The following is a 19,551-nucleotide window of genomic DNA, read 5'->3' on the forward strand; positions in this document are numbered from 1 at the left end:
TATTAAATAAAATTTTTTCGATGGTATAACAGGAGTTGCAGATAAAAGATGTGGTATCCTAAAGCGTAAGGGACGGACAGACGTACAGAAAGACGGAAGAATAGACTGACGTACAGACAGACTTTTCGATCACTTAATACACTTTACACTCCCACTTTTCAAGGTGGGGGTATAAAAATCAATTGGAACAGAATTAGTCTTTTTTATTGTCTTCAACTTCTTCTCGAACGATTTTCCATTCCAATAAAATCTTGCACCTGATATATACTACCCCTTACCAATAAATAATTACATCATTATGCAAGATAAAGGGCTTAATGAAATCTGCATGTAGAAGAATAATTAGATTGGTCTGCTGCTGAGTTATACGTTCAAAAGAATGCTGCTCCTAATTCATCCCATATCCAGTCTTCTTTGGACCCACTTGTCTTAATATTTTTCTGAAGTCCTATAGTTAGTGATGAAGTCATTATATTCATCAATGTTTGAATATTTTTTTTCTGAATGATTAAGCATCAATTTGGATTGTCCTTTGAAAAAAGTTACCTTTTAAAGCATTTTTCTTTTTAAATGAATTGCATAAAAAGCTATTGTAACTTCCATTTTGAGTTTATTTCCAAAAAAAAAGACATCATGTGACTTTGTCTTAAATTTTAACACTTGTTTTAGATGTCCACAAGTATTGTACTACAGGTAACTTTTTTTCCATATATTTTTTTGTAAAAGGAGGTCAGAAATAAAGTGATCTTGTCCTATTTTAAACAAGTAGGCTCTGGGGTAAAAAAAAACTTTCAACTTTTGATTTTAGCCTCACTTTAACCAAAGGAAAAATATGGAAAATAGTTTATGGCACCGGGTACGAGAACCCATTGTTGATGGTTTTTCTCACTCGCTTTTTAGCCAAACTAGCTCTCAATTCAATCTTTTTTGAACGAATGCTGTTTAGCATCTGTTATCATCACCGTCTTGGACTTGTTTTTTTTTTTCACTGGAAGAAGTTTTAGCATTCTCTGGAATGTAGTTTTTTCCGAATTCTTTTCTTTTCGTCTGCAATCCTTCCAATTATTTAAAAAAAAAAATAAAAAGATGAATAATATGGTTTGAAACAAGCATTGTCCTTTCAGCAAAAATTTATTAATCTGAAGGATATTTCAAGGACAAAATGCTTTTGAAATGTACAGTACCCGTATCGTTATTCTTTACAGGATACACGATACGATAGGATACACGCACGATACGATAGGATACACCCACGATAGGACACAATATAATTGTAAAGAATAACGACCCGGGTACCATTGCCGACTTTTAATGATACATTTTTAAAGCAGAATAGACGAAATAAATTACATTTCTTATTTTACTTGAGTCTGTCCTCTCAGCTTTGCATTGATATACTGGTATTATAATGTTTCTTCGTTTTTGTTGATACCAGTTGGCTTTTCTGATGGCTAATGTTTGACACAGCCTTTAATTTTGAAGTGTGTTTTCTTTATTCTTCTATTTTCAATGAATACCAGATAAGTGTTCTGCGTATAGATTGTATTTTACACCCCTCTTCAATTCATGTACACAAAACACCGCCTGAGTTAAAAACACAAGGCGCGAACAAAATAATCAATTATTAATTTTAAATGAATACTAAAGTGATAAAAAGTGTGTACACAATGGGTTATTTTAAACAATCGATATTAAAGGTCAATTTATATTAAAATCATTGTTGAATTTGCAATTAAACCGAAAAGGTTCTATGATGCGTAAAAACAAATACTCTGTGTAATAAACAGCTTTCCTGCAACATTTCAAAGCCTTTCAATTCAGTAAAATGAGGAGCTGTCTATAAATGAGGATCTGTTTATAACTCGATTTAGTTATGTCATTATTTAAAGATATACTTTTCTATTAAAATTTAACAGTTTAAAAAGTTGCCGTTTTCATCGGCAAACTTTATACTATAAATTTGAATCACTTATTTTCGTAGGGTCAGATTATTTGAGGTTTAATTGGGAAAGAAACATTCGTTTGTGAGCATTTTATTTCGAGGTAAGAGTAGTGTTGAGTAGTGATGCATATAAAATTTTATATTTCGAGGGTTTAATGAAATACAGGATCTCCATACCTCGAAAATAAAACAAAAATTAACATTTTTATATAAGAGAATATTTTCTATTTTTCAAATTTAATTTTCAATCTTAGCCGCCGATGCTTTGAGATCAAATTGAATATATCATATATTTCTATTCTTTACAACATTACAAAGACACGACAAATATATGTGATAATTGATTTGTGATTGCAGTGTTACGGACAGAATCTAGAATACAGGTTATAAATACCACTAGATATGCGATAAATCTTTGTCATACATTTTAATATGGAATAAAAGTATTCATATAATACAATTTACATTAAATCAATCTGGCCTCATCTGATAACTTGTTTTGTAGTTTAAACATTACCCTTAAGATTGACAATGTAAAAAAGTAAGTAAGAAAATTAAGATCTTCCTGTGCTTTTGAACCAAATGAAAGAAATTTCTGCACAATAGAACATAGAAATGCAGCGATTGGTGTTACATAAGTTAACAACGATATCACAACTTAAAATTTCCGGTGTATGTATCGGTTAACACTTGAGCTAATGCAGTTTGGCTTTGAACTATGTCCTTTAAGGGTTTAATTAAATTGTGGTAAAGCTTATTGTCCTATCTTTCTCAACGATTTATTTTCAATCGTTTTTAGCTCACCTGAGCCGAAGGCTCAAGTGAGATTTTCTGATCGCATTTTGTCCGTCGTCCGTCCGTCCGTCCGTCTGTCCGTCCGTCTGTCTGTCTGTCCGTCTGTCTGTCTGTAAACTTTTCACATTTTCGACTTCTTCTCAAGAACCACTGGGCCAATTCTGACCAAACTTGGTACAAAGCATCCTGGGGTGAAGGGGAATTTAAATTGTTAAAAAAAAAGGCCAAGTCCCCTCATAAGGGGAGATAATCAAGAAAAGACAAAAATAGGGTGGGGTCATTAAAAAATCTTCTTCTCAAGAACCACTGGGCCAGTAAAGCTGAAACTTATGTGGAAGCATCCTAGGGTAGTGTAGATTTTAAATTGTTCAAATCATGACCCCCGGGGGAAGGGCGGGGTCACAATGGGGAATCAAAGTTTTTACATAGAAATGCATAGGAAAAATCTTTGAAAATCTTTTTCTCAAGAACCACTGGGCCAGTAAAGCTGAAACTTATGTGGAAGCATCCTAGGGTAGTGTAGATTTTAAATTGTTCAAATCATGACCCCCGGGGGAAGGGCGGGGCCACAATGGGGAATCAAATTTTTACATAGAAATATATAGGAAAAATCTTTGAAAATCTTCTTCTCAAGAACCACTGGGCCAGAAAAGCTGAAACTTATGTGAAAGCATCCTAGGGTAGTGTAGATTTTAAATTGTAAAAATCATGACCCCCGGGGGAAGGGCGGGGCCACAATGGAGAATCAAATTTTTACAAAGAAATATATAGGAAAAATCTTTGAAAATCTTCTTCTCAAGAACCACTGGGCCAGTAAAGCTGAAACTTATGTGGAAGCATCCTGGTATAGTGTAGATTCTAAATTGTTCAAATCATGACCCCCTGGGGAAGGGTGGGGCCACAATGGGGTATCAAATTTTTGCATAGAAATATATAGGAAAAATCTTTGAAAATCTTCTTCTCAAGAAGCACTGGGCCAGAAAAGCTGAAACTTATGTGCACATGGAAGGATCATGGGGTAGTGTAGATTTAAAAATGTCTAAATTATGATCAGTGGCCGGTAGGGTGGGGATGCATTGTGTATTACAAGGGGGAAGAACAGAAGGGCCAAAACCTCTATGGTGAGCGATGTGGCCCATGGGCCTCTTGTTTTTTTATGCCAGTTTAATGTTTTATAGTCTTGTTGCTCAGCTCACTGTAATATCCTTTGCATTAATTTATTTCAATCGTGTATCTCTTTTACGTCAATTTCTATTTTTATAATCGATATTGTATTACAATTCTTACATCAAAAGTATATGAAGCATGTCATTTCTTAATACAAGAATATTATGTGCGTAGTATACACGTAATGGACTTTTGCGAGGAGAATTGAATTTAACAGTTGATGCTTATTTTTTTTACATTAATACCTCTATCATGAACAAAGATACAAAATTAATAATAGAAAAGCTTTCTAGTGGTCATAAGTAATGATGTTAAGGTTTTTATGCAGATGGGGTAAAGTAGATATTGTTTTATTCTTGGTTTGTGCTTTGCAATAACCTGATTTTTTCTTTGAATTAAATTAAGGTCAAGATCTAGTAAATAACTTGAGACTAATTTTTTGGTGCTAGATCCATTATGACGTCATAATCAATTTCAACTTTCTTTTTCCCGTACTTTACGGCTTTAGCAGAATTATGTAGAAAATAGGGTATTTTCATGTCATTCAATTTGAAATCATATGAAAAGTAAACCGGATACCTATATTAAATTTGATATTGATTTAAAGAAGAGGCCATGAACATACTAATTACCGTTTTCTGAGAGACTGTAGGCAATCTGGATACATTTCCTTTGCCGAATACGAAAAAAAACTCCCATTTTCATGACTGGTTTTCTTAATTTTTCATTGAAAATGACAGTTTAAAATACAGTTTTGCATCTTGTTTACCAACAAATTGTGCCCCGAAACACCTTATGTGACCAAGCTGAAGTTGTAAAGCATCAACAAAGGAATTTATTTCTCAAGTTTGATAAATCTGTAGGCACCTTTCATTTACTAGATCTTGACCTTGTTCTAGTGTGAAAGTTAGCTGTCAGCTGTAAAATTCAGCGCTTCTTGCAAAGTTCAATAATAGACTGGGATTTTTTTTGTTTATGTCAAAAGTTTCTAAGTATTCAACCATACATGTAATTTAGTTTAATCAAGTAAATCCAAGGTCACAAAACAAAAATATATACTTTATAGAAACAAAGAAGATGGGGGGACAAGGCGGGCAGAATGTATATAGCGTCAGCTATTAAGAAATAATTTTCAATATATATGTGAATTGAAAATATAAATTAACTTCTCATTATAGAAATTGATGAAATTATGAGAAAAAAAATTTGTGACAAAAAAAAATCTCGTAAAAATGATTCTTTTATATAAATATTAGATGATATTCGTAGGATTCGAACCCTTAGCAATAAAAATCCGAAGTATCATACTGCTGTGAGACCAACGCGTTAACCACTATGCTAGATAACTTATGATGATTGTGCGTATTTAAAACATGTGTGATATGACCCTTGACTTAATGGACTTGAAGTATTTCTCGAAAATATGCAAATGTTTGCAATAAAAGTGTACTTTTAAGGTATAGTGGGTCTTTAATCAATGTTTTTGTAAGCAAAAAATATACATTTTACTGCAAACTTTTAGGATTCTCTTTCAAAAAATTGAACAAAAACCCACTCATATTAGAACAAAAATTAAAGTATGCGAAAATGGTTATTTTATTTCTTTTAAGTGTGGTTATGCTTTTCCATTTTCGGTTTTTGTGGGATTTTTGTAAAGTGTAGAGATTTTACATTTAGTATACTTTGATGAAATATCAAACAAAATTTGGATGAAATTGAGATTCAATTTGTTATTTTTTATCTGTCGATCTATAGGCACTTCGCTCGCCTTATTCCCCCATCTCCTTTAAATATCAACAAAGTCCAATTATAGAATTAAATATATTACAAAAAAAAGACAATTGCTTACAAACAAGTTGCTATTGAAAATGGTAAATGTGTTATAAAAACATCTGTACCCTGATGTAACGAAGTGTGAGAATATCTAAGACTGTTATATTGTTTTAAAGAACCGATATAAATGCAAGATTTCTGAAATACAAATGACATTTCTATTACATGTTAGAAAGTTTTTTTTAGATCGATATATGCTAAGTCTGTGAGCATTGTGTACAAGTAGAAGACCAAAGCTTTCACTAAGCCTACAACATATGCTTTCACTCTCCTCTACATAGAACTGTCTTCATTCTGAGCCTCCTTGCTGTCCTCGGTCCCCATCTGTTCTTTTACATCCCTGATTCTTAATGTAGGACAGTCATGAAGGTCTGGGTTATCAGACAGTTTGTCAGACACGGTGCTGATGGTTCTGTCACTGGTGTTTTCCAGCCTGAGCTAGATTGAAAGAAAAATCTTTAACACATAAAAAGTATTTTTAAACATCAAAATCAGCATTGTTGAGAACAATTTCAGATAATATAATAGTAATGCCAAAACAATATAACAGGTTAAGATATAGTATATGAGCAAAATCCAAATATTTGGACAATATATTTACTGCACACGTGTAATAATAGAACAAATGTCCAAGAATGTACAAAAATGAAATTAAAAAAAAAAAAACGAATGAACACCTTTCAATTTCATAGGAATGTGTCTGACAACTACTAAACTGATTAAAATCAGATCCTTTGATCCGCTCACATGGATCGCTACACAAGGATCTGAAGAAACCCCATTCAGGGTCATCTCCTGGTGACCTTTCTCATAGAAATATTCATGGCAATTTTGACCAATCAGAGTGATCGTACTTAAGCGACATTCGAAAAAAACGAATATAGAAGTGCAAGTACCTGCGGAAAAGATCTTATCGTTTCGTACAAAACAAAGAGCCAAAAAACAAGAAAAGCAACAGAAAAGACTGTGGTCCTTCTCTTGACAGGCTACAGAAACTAGGTCACGATTTTTCCATTCGTGTGTCATCGAGTCTTTCCACTCTGTAACTGAATACTTTCCAATTCTTCAAAGTGAACATTTGATTGGATAATTCAAAGGTCTCCAGGAGATGACCCTGAATGGGGTTTCTTCAGATCCTTGTGTAGCGATCCATGTGAGCGGATTTAAGGATCTGATTTTAATCAGATTGGACAAGTACATGTAGGTTTTCCAGAAAAGTGATCAGGAAAGACTAATAAGTTCACAGAAATTAATACCTTAAGCGTACAAAGTTGTTTTTTCAGCTCGGAACTATTTTCCCAATTTTCCATTCTCTGAAAACAAAAATTAATGGTAAGATTTAATTCATCCTTATAAAACTTATCCATAAATATTTAGTACTTTTTATGCATATTAAAATACTCATGTTTTTAAACTAATCTGACAGTGAGTGCATGATGCCTTTGTAATTCTTTGAATATTCTCTCTCTCTCTTTGCTATAATCATAGTTTTAGTCTTAGAAAGGAGAATCAACATCAAACGATATCAACGATTTCTATCAACAAGTCTCTTACCTATGATAAACCTTAGTCTAAGATTTGATTAAAAATATAAGGGCAAGTTATGTGCGATTGTTATTCAAGCATAGACAGACCCTGGTAAATAGCCCCACTTAACGTAAAACCTGAGTCGTATGACATCATAACTAGTGATTGTGTTTAGCCTGTGCTAGATCCATTATGACGTCATAATTAATTCAATATTAATTTTTCCCGTACTTTACAGCTTTAATAAAAATTGTAGAAAATAAAGCATTTTGACATCACAGAATTGAATATAAGATATATAAATATAAATAATAAATAATGCTAATTCAATTTATATATTTGTTGGCTATAAAGCTTAATGACAATATAATATTTGAATAAGAAAAACCTGTAGGCACCTTTCATTTTACTAGATCAATAGATTGACATTTATTAAGATGACAAATCCAATACTATCTCCTGTAACGAAATTACAATGTACCTGTAACGTATTGTGATAATGTGAATGATATGTAACTATTTTGAAGGAATGCAAAAATCCTAAAAAATCTTCAGTTGCAAACTAAATATTAAAACATCTTGATGAAATGTGTCTAAGTCAAAGAGGTATGTGTTGTAGATTGTTACTTATTTATGTATATTTTTAATGGTAAGTGTTTGATTACAATTTCTCTATCAAATATGATCTTTTCAAATAAAACAGTACAGTTTTTGATAAACGTTAAGATTTTTAATCTGAAAGTAGCCACAAACAATCATTTAATAATTTAATCCCGTGTTAGTTTAAAAAGGTCATGAACATTAGTATCTCTGAATAACCTATTTCTCATTAGTTGGCTGCAAAAGGTATATATTTTAATAACTTTTAGTAATCATTTGGGTATGTTCTTCATCATATAAATGATTGAAAATATTGTGACAACTACTTCTGAAGAATATTTGCAAATGTTGGGTGGAAATTTGACAAAAACAAGAGGCCCATGGGCCACATCGCTCACCTGAGAAGCTTTGGCCATTCTGTTCTTTACCATATTTCCCCCTTGTAATACATATTGTGACCCCAACCTACCCCACTTATCATGATTAAAACAATTTGAAATCTACATTACCCCAGTATGCTTCCAAATAAGTTACAGCTTTGATTTTCAGATTTTTTCTATATATTTCTATGTAAAACATTGATTCCCCATTGTGGCCCCGCCCTACCCCCTGGGGTCATGATTTGAACAATTTAGAATCTACACTACCCCAGGATGCTTCCACATAAGTTTCAGCTTTTCTGGCCCAATGGTTCTTGAGAAGAAGATTTTCAAAGATTTTCCCTATATATTTCTATGTAAATGTGATTCTATGTGATTCCCCATTGTGGCCCCGCCCTACCCCCTGGGGTCATGATTTGAACAATTAAGAATCTACACTACCCCAGGATGCTTCCACATAAGTTTCAGCTTTTCTGGCCCAGTGGTTCTTGAGAAGAAGATTTTCAAAGATTTTCCCTATATATTTCTATGTAAAACTTTGATTCCCCATTCTGGCCCCGCCCTACCCCCTGGGGTCATGATTTGAACAATTTAGAATCTACATTACACCAGGATGCTTCCACATAAGTTTCAGCTTTTCTGGCCCAGTGGTTCTTGAGAAGAAGATTTTCAAAGAATTTACCTATATATTTCTATGTAAAACTTTGATTCCCCATTGTGGCCCCGCCCTTCCCCCTGGGGTCATGATTTGAACAATTTAGAATCTACACTACACCAGGATGCTTCCACATAAGTTTCAACTTTTCTGGCCCAATGGTTCTTGAGAAGAAGATTTTCAAAGATTTTCCCTATATATTTCTATGTAAAACATTGATTCCCCATTGTGGCCCCGCCCTACCCCTGGGGTCATGATTTGAACAATTTAGAATCTACACTACACCAGGATGCTTCCACATAAGTTTCAGCTTTTCTGACCCAGTGGTTTTTGAGAAGAAGATTTTCAAAGATTTTTCCTATATATTTCTATGTAAAACATTGATTCCCCATTGTGGCCCCGCCCTACCCCCTGGGGTCATGATTTGAACAATTTAGAATCTACATTATACCAGGATGCCTCCACATAAGTTTCAGCTTTTCTGGCCCAATGGTTCTTGAGAAGAAGATTTTCAAATATTTTCCCTATATATTTCTATGTAAAACTTTGATTCCCCATTGTGGCCCCGCCCTACCCCCTGGAGTCATGATTTGAACAATTTAGAATCTACACTACCCCAGGATGCTTCCACATTAGTTTCAGCTTTTCTGGCCCAGTGGTTCTTGAGAAGAAGATTTTTTAATGACCCAACCCTATTTTTGTCTTTCCTTGATTATCTCCCCTTGCGAGGGGATATGTCCCTTCGTTTTAACAATTTAAATTCCCCTTCACCCAAGGATGCTTTGTACCAAGTTTGGTCAAAATTGGCCAAGTGGTTCTTGAGAAGAAGTCGAAAATGTGAAAAGTTTACAGACGGACGGACGGACAGACGGACAGACAGACAGACGGACGGACAGACGGACGACGGACAAAATGTGATCAGAAAAGCTCACTTGAGCCTTCGGCTCAGGTGAGCTAAAAAGAGTTCTTTTGCATATTTTCTTTAAAATGTGGACTAATCTTTTATGTGAATTGAATAAAAAAGAAATTATTCCTGAGAAATATTGCTTAATACCGTTCAGTTAATAAAGTCTATAAACGACTATGGTTGAAGAAGTATTTTTGTAATTTTTCATATTCTCTTCTTGAAAAGTACCACTAAAAAAACTGAAAATATGTAGTGGCAGTATTTAATTACCATTCCAAGTTTCAGAGGCTGTACTACATTTAAAAATAAGGAAACAGGTCATGAGCTTTTAACTGATTGATAAGAAACTACTAACTAATCATTTTGAAAATCTTGTGACAAAGACTTTTCCGACATATGTTCTACCTTAAATAGACTCATTAAAAATAATGACGACTGTAAACTGGTTTCTAAATACGACACGTCAACGAGTGAGAACATTTTGCAGAAGAAAAAAATTATCGGTGTTATAGCGATCACATTAATACCAGGCCTTTTATTTGAATTAATGTGAATATGCTTCCCTCTTAGAAACTTTGTGACAAGGGTTGATGAACGTATACTTGGGAAAAATGGAAAGTACTGGATATATGAAAACTAAACACAGTCACAAAAGGTTTAAATGAACTTGATACTTATACATATACATGTAGTTTTAGCATCTGACCTTTTTCCTGATGACAGAAGACAGGGTGTAGAGAATTGGATTAATGGCGGAATTGATAGGCATAACTACTACAACCATCCAGCCATACACTTCAGGCGAAACCTCAATTCCCCAAAAGGTCAGCATTCCTGTAAATAAGAAATATAGCCAATTTATGCGTACAATGAAAAGATTTTCTGATTAAGAAAAAATGAAATTTCTGGGTAAACTTAGCATACAGGCTAGAATGTTTCGCTTAGATCACTTTTAATGATTTCTTTAACATATTCTTACAGAAGTATATTTAAAAAGAAAAGGATCATTAAATTTTACCTAATATCCCTATAGGTATCCAACAGAAGACGTCGGTAATAACGATGACAAACAGCGTCATAGCCAGTGAAGCTTCCCTCTGCCTTGTCTTGGTCGATCTCACGTTCCGCCCAACACAGATAACTTTTACGAATATTGAAATCTGTCCAACAAGAATGCTTAGGAAAAGAAGAAAATTGATACCCACGAACACAATCATTGAGTATTCCCATCCAGGCCTTCTAACAACAGACAAAGGTAGTAAAACACATATTCCAGACTGTGCGTAGAAGTTCTCAAGACCGGTGTTCGGAATTAAAGGGAATAAAGATAAGAAGGAAGACAACATCCATACAGTAGGCATAAGCAAATACGCTTTCCTCTTTGTAAGTCTAGCATCTGAAAATGGATACTTGACAATAATAAGTCTATCGAGGGTGAAGAACAAAAGAATGAAAGCAGATACCTCGCTTGACAAAGTGGCCATTATTCCTGCTAGGGTACACATATAGCTATTTCTCCATACGTAGTCGTTCATCCCATACTGTCCAGTATAATGCAGATTTATAAAAGCGATGATAAAGAGATACACACCCATCAAAAAGTCAGCACAGGCTGAATTAAATGCCAGGATGTAATACGCTTCCTCTTTTTTGCCTTTAGATTTTTCAACGTTAAATATTAGAACAGCGATGTTTCCAAAAGCCGCTATTAAAGCAATGTACCATATTGAAACATTGAGGACAAGTACTGCTATCAGGTTCTTACAAGAGGAAATCGCATTCACCGGAGCTATACATTGAACATCATATCTGCTGTTGGGTTTAGCGCAGCATATCGTAAAATGACTAACCTCCATCCATCGTAGACTAGAAAGACCTATAAACATGCCAAGAGTGACCTGAAAGGAGTTTTCTTGAAAATATAGCTCTTCCAAATTCTTTAGTGGAAGGAAAGTTCCAGCAGCGATTGCTGAGATGTTGTTATGTGACAAATCAAGAGAGGTGAGCCGAGGTGTACCAACAAATGCTTCAAAGTGTATTGAGTGAATAATGTTGTTTGACAAATTCAGAAATATCAAATTAGCGGCGAGAAGCTCTCCAGCATTGACAACCGTAACGTCATTGTACGAGATATCAAGAATTCTCAAGCTGGTTCCGACTTTTTGGTCGTAATTTGCTCTTCTGACAGACTTGAGATTGTTGTTGTTCAGGAATAAAACATGTGTACCAGCCGCAGAATGTTCGTAGCTTGTGAGCCTGTTAAAGCTGACGTCTACAATTCTACAACCAGAAATCTTAGGCATTTTTGTGAACGCGTTGTAGCTTGCATTCAACATATCTCGCACGTTAAAATAAGAGCGTTCAAAGTCTTCAAATGAGTTACCAGAAATATCATAGATTTCTTGTTTATAATTAAATTTAACATTTCGAATATAATATGTAGCATTCATTGATGTTACCATTCTAGAGTCCTCGAATTCAAGGTCTGATACCGATGAGTTAAATACGTGCAGAGAATGTAATGCTTCATAAACAATTCTATTACCCAAAGAATCTACATATATTTTGTCAACGGTGCTATGCATAATAATGATTTTGTGTAGAGATAAACGGTCGTATTGATAAACTTTCAGCTCTGTTATAAAAGAATTACATATTTCAAGCTTGAATATGTGCCTGCTTTGTAAGAAGTATCTTTCTCCGTGGTAATCATCCAATTCCAGAGTCCCACAACGAACGTTTTGTAATACGAGTTTTTCTGTATACGCTGGGCAATGGTCTCTCACACAAATGTAGCTTTTCCCAGAACAGTTACAAGCTTCTGGGCAGAAAGGATGACACGTGACAGAACTCTGACTGTTGGGTTTGCAGCTGTTGGATAAACCAATTTCCACACAACTTGAACACGTGATTGAATCAGACGACATAATGTTGGAGTTTCCTTTGCAATCAGAGGAATTGTTTTGTTTCTTCTCACAGACTCTTTGGCTATCATTTTGAGGCGGAACCATTTCTTCGACTAGCTGTCCCTGAGTGCAGTTAATGTAAGAAATTTTTGAGGACTTGCTACAGTTACTAGTTAAAGCAGAAGTATTTTTGTCCATTTCAACATTGAATCATTCTTAGATATAGAAAGTAAACTGGCACAATCAGCAGACATTTCTAAGCACTGTTTACAATCTACAAGAACACACTGGGATGTATTGCTGTATCCGGGTCCATTTAATGTAAACGATTCGCTGCTGTTGGAACTAAGACATTCAATATCCATTGATAAATTAAGATAAGGGAGCAATTATGAAAAATCTTGTGCACAATTACAATATTACAAAAAAGGCAATTGCTTACAAGCAACATGCTATTGAAAATAGTAAAATGTTTTATAAAAAAACATCTGTACTCTGGTGTAACGATGTGTGAGAATATCTAAGACTGTTTTACTGTTTTTAAAGAACCGATATATGCATGGCTTCTGGCAAACAAATGACATTTCCATTTCATAGAAGAAAGTTTTCAGATCGACTACAGTATATGCTAAGTCTGTGCGCATTGTGTACAAGTAGAAGACCAAAGCTTTCACTAAGCCTGCAACATATGCTTTCACTCTCCTCTACATAGAACTGTCTTCATTCTGAGCCTCCTTGCTGTCCTCGGTCCCCATCTGTTCTTTTACATCCCTGATTCTTAATGTAGGACAGTCATGAAGGTCTGGGTTATCAGACAGTTTGTCAGACACGGTGCTGATGGTTCTGTCTCTGGTGTTTTCCAGCCTGAGCTAGATTGATAGAAAAATTTTAAACACATAAAAGTATTTTTAAACATTAATATCAACGTTGTTGAGAACAATTTCAGATAATATAATGATAATGCCAAAGCAATATAACAGGTTATGATATAGTATATGAGCAAAATCCAAATATATTTACTGCACACGTGTAATAATAGAACAATTGTCCAAGAATGTACAAAAATGAAATAAAAAATACCGAATGAACACCTTTCAATTTCATAGGAATGTGTCTGACAATTACCAATCTGATTTAAATCAGATCCTTTGATCCGCTCACATAGATCGCTACACAATGATCTGAAGAAACCCCATTCAGTGTCATCTCCTGGTGACCTTTCTCATAAAAATATTCTCGGCAATTTTGACCAATCAGAGTGATCGTACTTAAGCGACATTCGAAGAAAACGAATATAAAAGTGAAAGTAGCTGCGGAGAAGATCTTATCGTTTCGTACAAAACAAAGAGCTGAAAAACAAGACAAAAAGCAAGTACTTATTATATTACTATACAGAAAAAACTGTGGTCCTTCTCTTGACAGACTACAGAAACTAGGTCACGATTTTTCCATTCGTGTATCATCGGACCTTTCCACTCTGTAACTGAATTCCGAGATATTTTCGAATTTTCAAAAGTGAACATTTGATTGGATAATTCAAAGGTCACCAGGAGATGACCCTGAATGGGGTTTCTTCAGATCCTTGTGTAGCTATCTATGTGAGCGGATCAAAGGATCTGATTTTAATCAGATTGGACAACTACATGTAGGTTTTCCAGAAAAGTGATCAGGAAAGACTAATGAGTTCACAGAAATCAATACCTTAAGCGTACAAAGTTGTTTTTTCAGCTCGGAACTATTTTCCCAATTTTCCATTCTCTGAAAACATAAATTAATGGTAAGATTTAATTCATCCTTATAAAACTTATCCATAAATATTTAGTACTTTTTTATGCATATTAAAATACTCATGTCTGTAAACTAATCTGACAATAAGTGCATGATGCCTTTGTAATTCTTCAAATATTCTCTCTCTCTTTGCTATAATCATAGTTTTAGTCTTAGAAAGGAGAATCAACATCAAACGATATTTTCTATCAACAAGTCTCTTACCTATGATAAACTTTAGTCTAAGATTTGATTAAAAATATAAGGACAAGTTCTATGTGCGATTGTCATTCAAGCATAGACAGACCCTGGCAAATAGTCCCACTTAACGTAAACCTTAAGTCGTATGGCATCATAACTAGTGATTGTGTTTAGCCTGTGCTAGATCAATTATGACGTCATAATTAATTCAATATCACCTTTTCCCGTACTTTACAGCTTTAATAAAAATTGTAGAAAATAAAGCATTTTGACATCACAGAATTGAATTTAAAATATATAAATATAAATAATAAACAATGCTAATTCAATATATATATTTGTTGGCTATAAAGCTTAATGACAATATAATTCTTGAATAAGAGAAACCTGTAGGCACCTTTCATTTTACTAGGTCAATAGATTGACATTTATTAAGTTGACAAATCCAATACTATCTCCTGTAATGAAATTACAATGTACCTGTAACGCATTGTGATAATGTGAATCATATGTAACTATTTTGAAGGAATGCAAAAATCCTAAAAAAATCGTCAGTTGCCAAATAAATATTAAAACATCTTGATGAAATGTGTCTAAGTCAAAGAGGTATGTGTTGTAGATTGTCACTTATTTATGTATATTTTTAATGGTAACTGTTTGATTACAATTTCTCCATCAAATATGATCTTTTCAAATAAAACAGTACAGTTTTTGATAAACGATAAGATTTTTAATCTGAAAGTAGCCACAAACAATCATTTAATAATTTAATCCCGTGTTAGTTTAAAAAGGTCAAAAAGATAAGTATCTCTAAATAACCTATTCCTCATTAGTTGGCTGCAAAAGGTATATATTTTAATCACTTCTTGTAATCATTTGGGTATGTTCTTCATCATATAAAAGATTGAAAATATTGTGACAACTACTTCTGAAAAATATTTGCAAATGTTGGGTGGAAAGTTGACAAAAAATAGAGTTTGTTTGCATAGAAATTATTCCTAAGAAATGTTGCTTAATACCGTTCAGTTAATAAAGTCTATGAACGACTATGGTTGAAGAAGAAGTATTTTTGCAATTTTTAATATTCTCTTCTTGAAAAGTGCCTCTAAAAACTGAAAATATGTAGTCGCAGTATTTAATAACCATTCCAAGTTTCAGAGGGCTGTACTACATTTAAAAATAAGGAAACAGATCATGAGCTTTTAACTGATTGATAAGAAACTACTAACTAATCATTTTGAAAATCTTGTGACAAACACTACTCCGACATAGGTTCTACCTTAAATAGACTCAGTAAAAATAATGACGACTGTAAACTGGTTTCTAAATACGACACGTCAACGAGTGAGAACATTTTGCAGAAGAAAAAATTTATCGGTGTTAAAGCAATCACATTTATACAAGGCCTTTTATTTGAATAAATGTGAATATGCTTCCCTCTTAGAAACTTTGTGACAAGGGTTGATGAACGTATACTTGGGAAAAACGGAAAGGTAATGGATATATGAAAACTAAACACAGTCACAAAAGGTTTAAATGAACTTGATACTTATACATGTACATGTAGTTTTAGCATCTGACCTTTTTCCTGATGACAGAAGACAGGGTGTAGAGAATTGGATTAATGGCAGAATTGATAGGCATAACTACTACAACCATCCAGCCATACACTTCAGGCGAAACCTCAATTTCCCAAAAGGTCAGCATTCCTGTAAATAAGAAATATAGCCAGATTATGCGTACAATGAAAAGATTTTCTGATTAAGAAAAATGAAATTTCTGGGTAAACTTAGTATACAGGCTAGAATGTCACTTTTAATGATTTCTTTAACATATTCTTACAGAAGTATATTTAAAAAGAAAAGGATCATTAAATTTTACTTAATATCCCTATAGGTATCCAACAGAAGACGTCGGTAATAACGATGACAAACAGCGTCATAGCCAGCGAAGCTTCCCTCTGCCTTGTCTTGGTCGATCTCACGTTCCGCCCAACACAGATAACTTCTACGAATATCTGTCCAACAAGAATGCCAAGGAAAAGAAGAAAATTGATACCCACGAACTCAATCATTGAGTATTCCCATCCAGGCCTTCTATCAACAGACAAAGGTAGTGAAACACATATTCCAGACTGTGCGTAGAAGTTCTCAAGACCGGTGTTCGGAATTAAAGGGAATAAAGATAAGAAGGAAGACAACATCCATACAGTAGGCATAAGCAAATACGCTTTCCTCTTTGTAAGTCTAGCATCTGAAAATGGATACTTGACAATAATAAGTCTATCGAGGGTGAAGAACAAAAGAATGAAAGCAGATACCTCGCTTGACAAAGTGGCCATTATTCCTGCTAGGGTACACATATAGCTATTTCTCCAAACGTAGTCGTTCATCCCATACTGTCCAGTATAATGCAGATTTATAAAAGCGATGATAAAGAGATACACACCCATCAAAAAGTCAGCACAGGCTGAATTAAATGCCAGGATGTAATACGCTTCCTCTTTTTTGCCTTTAGATTTTTCAACGTTAAATATTAGAACAGCGATGTTTCCAAAAGCCGCTATTAAAGCAATGTACCATATTGAAACATTGAGGACAAGTACTGCTATCAGGTTCTTACAAGAGGAAATCGCATTCACCGGAGCTATACATTGAACATCATATCTGCTGTTGGGTTTAGCGCAGCATATCGTAAAATGACTAACCTCCATCCATCGTAGACTAGAAAGACCTATAAACATGCCAAGAGTGACCTGAAAGGAGTTTTCTTGCAAATATAGCTCTTCCAAATTCTTTAGTGGAAGGAAGGTTCCAGCAGTGATTGCTGAGATGTTGTTATGTGACAAATCAAGAGAGGTGAGCTGAGGTGTACCAACAAATGCTTCAAAGTGTATTGAGTGAATAATGTTGTTTGACAAATTCAGAAATATCAAATTAGCGGCGAGAAGCTCTCCAGCATTGACAACCGTAACGTCATTGTACGAGATATCAAGAATTCTCAAGCTGGTTCCGACTTTTGGGTCGTAATTTGCTCTTCTGACAGACTTGAGATTGTTGTTGTTCAGGAATAAAACATGTGTACCAGCCGCAGAATGTTCGTAGCTTGTGAGCCTGTTAAAGCTGACGTCTACAATTCTACAACCAGAAATCTTAGGCATTTTTGTGAACGCGTTGTAGCTTGCATTCAACATATCTCGCACGTTAAAATAAGAGCGTTCAAAGTCTTCAAATGAGTTACCAGAAATATCATAGATTTCTGGTTTATAATTAAATTTAACATTTCGAATATAATATGTAGCATTCATTGATGTTACCATTCTAGAGTCCTCGAATTCAAGGTCTGATACCGATGAGTTAAATACGTGCAGAGAATGTAATGCTTCATAAACAATTCGATTACCCAAAGAATCTACATATATTTTGTCAACGGTGCTATGCATAATAATGATTTTGTGTAGAGATAAACGGTCGTATTGATAAACTTTCAGCTCTGTTATAAAAGAATTACATATTTCAAGCTTGAATATGTGCCTGCTTTGTAAGAAGTATCTTTCTCCGTGGTAATCATCCAATTCCAGAGTCCCACAACGAACGTTTTGTAATACGAGTTTTTCTGTATACGCTGGGCAATGGTCTCTCACACAAATGTAGCTTTTCCCAGAACAGTTACAAGCTTCTGGGCAGAAAGGATGACACGTGACAGAACTCTGACTGTTGGGTTTGCAGCTGTTGGATAAACCAATTTCCACACAACTTGAACACGTGATTGAATCAGACGACATAATGTTGGAGTTTCCTTTGCAATCAGAGGAATTGTTTTGTTTCTTCTCACAGACTCTTTGGCTATCATTTTGAGGCGGAACCATTTCTTCGACTAGCTGTCCCTGAGTGCAGTTAATGTAAGAAATTTTTGAGGACTTGCTACAGTTACTAGTTAAAGCAGAAGTATTTTTGTCCATTTCAACATTGAATCATTCTTAGATATAGAAAGTAAACTGGCACAATCAGCAGACATTTCTAAGCACTGTTTACAATCTACAAGAACACACTGGGATGTATTGCTGTATCCGGGTCCATTTAATGTAAACGATTCGCTGCTGTTGGAACTAAGACATTCAATATCCATTGATAAATTAAGATAAGGGAGCAATTATGAAAAATCTTGTGCACAATTACAATATTACAAAAAAGGCAATTGCTTACAAGCAACATGCTATTGAAAATAGTAAAATGTTTTATAAAAAAACATCTGTACTCTGGTGTAACGATGTGTGAGAATATCTAAGACTGTTTTATTGTTTTTAAAGAACCGATATATGCATGGCTTCTGGCAAACAAATGACATTTCCATTTCATAGAAGAAAGTTTTCAGATCGACTACAGTATATGCTAAGTCTGTGCGCATTGTGTACAAGTAGAAGACCAAAGCTTTCACTAAGCCTGCAACATATGCTTTCACTCTCCTCTACATAGAACTGTCTTCATTCTGAGCCTCCTTGCTGTCCTCGGTCCCCATCTGTTCTTTTACATCCCTGATTCTTAATGTAGGACAGTCATGAAGGTCTGGGTTATCAGACAGTTTGTCAGACACGGTGCTGATGGTTCTGTCTCTGGTGTTTTCCAGCCTGAGCTAGATTGATAGAAAAATTTTAAACACATAAAAGTATTTTTAAACATTAATATCAACGTTGTTGAGAACAATTTCAGATAATATAATGATAATGCCAAAGCAATATAACAGATTATGATATAGTATATGAGCAAAATCCAAATATATTTACTGCACACGTGTAATAATAGAACAATTGTCCAAGAATGTACAAAAATGAAATAAAAAATACCGAATGAACACCTTTCAATTTCATAGGA

General features: G+C 34.4%; 1 protein-coding gene across 1 annotated transcript; it reads right to left on the bottom strand.

Annotated features, from left to right (window-relative positions):
• Positions 1-13,416: 13,416 nt before the first annotated feature.
• LOC134252451 (G-protein coupled receptor GRL101-like) lies at positions 13,417-18,641 on the bottom strand. The gene is made up of 4 exons (XM_062734940.1): positions 16,562-18,641; positions 16,262-16,389; positions 14,414-14,470; positions 13,417-13,581 (listed from the first exon to the last, which is right to left on the bottom strand). The coding sequence occupies exons 1-4, from the start codon at positions 18,639-18,641 to the stop codon at positions 13,417-13,419; spliced, it is 2,430 nt and encodes an 809-aa protein (XP_062590924.1).
• Positions 18,642-19,551: the final 910 nt, after the last annotated feature.

Source organism: Saccostrea cucullata, unplaced genomic scaffold (assembly GCF_032062105.1).
Source record: "Saccostrea cucullata isolate Sc308-1 unplaced genomic scaffold, CSIRO_AGI_Scuc_v1 ctg1962, whole genome shotgun sequence".
Taxonomy (NCBI): Eukaryota; Metazoa; Mollusca; class Bivalvia; order Ostreida; family Ostreidae; genus Saccostrea; species Saccostrea cuccullata.

Coding starts and splice junctions, on each gene's coding strand:
- LOC134252451 (XM_062734940.1), bottom strand. CDS start 18,641: ATGGACAAAAATACTTCTGCTTTAACTAGTAACTGTAGCAAGTCCTCA. Junction 14,471..16,261: donor CTTCTGTCATCAGGAAAAAG/GTCAGATGCTAA, acceptor TTATGTTTTCAG/AGAATGGAAAATTGGGAAAA. Junction 13,582..14,413: donor AACAACTTTGTACGCTTAAG/GTATTGATTTCT, acceptor CTATCAATCTAG/CTCAGGCTGGAAAACACCAG.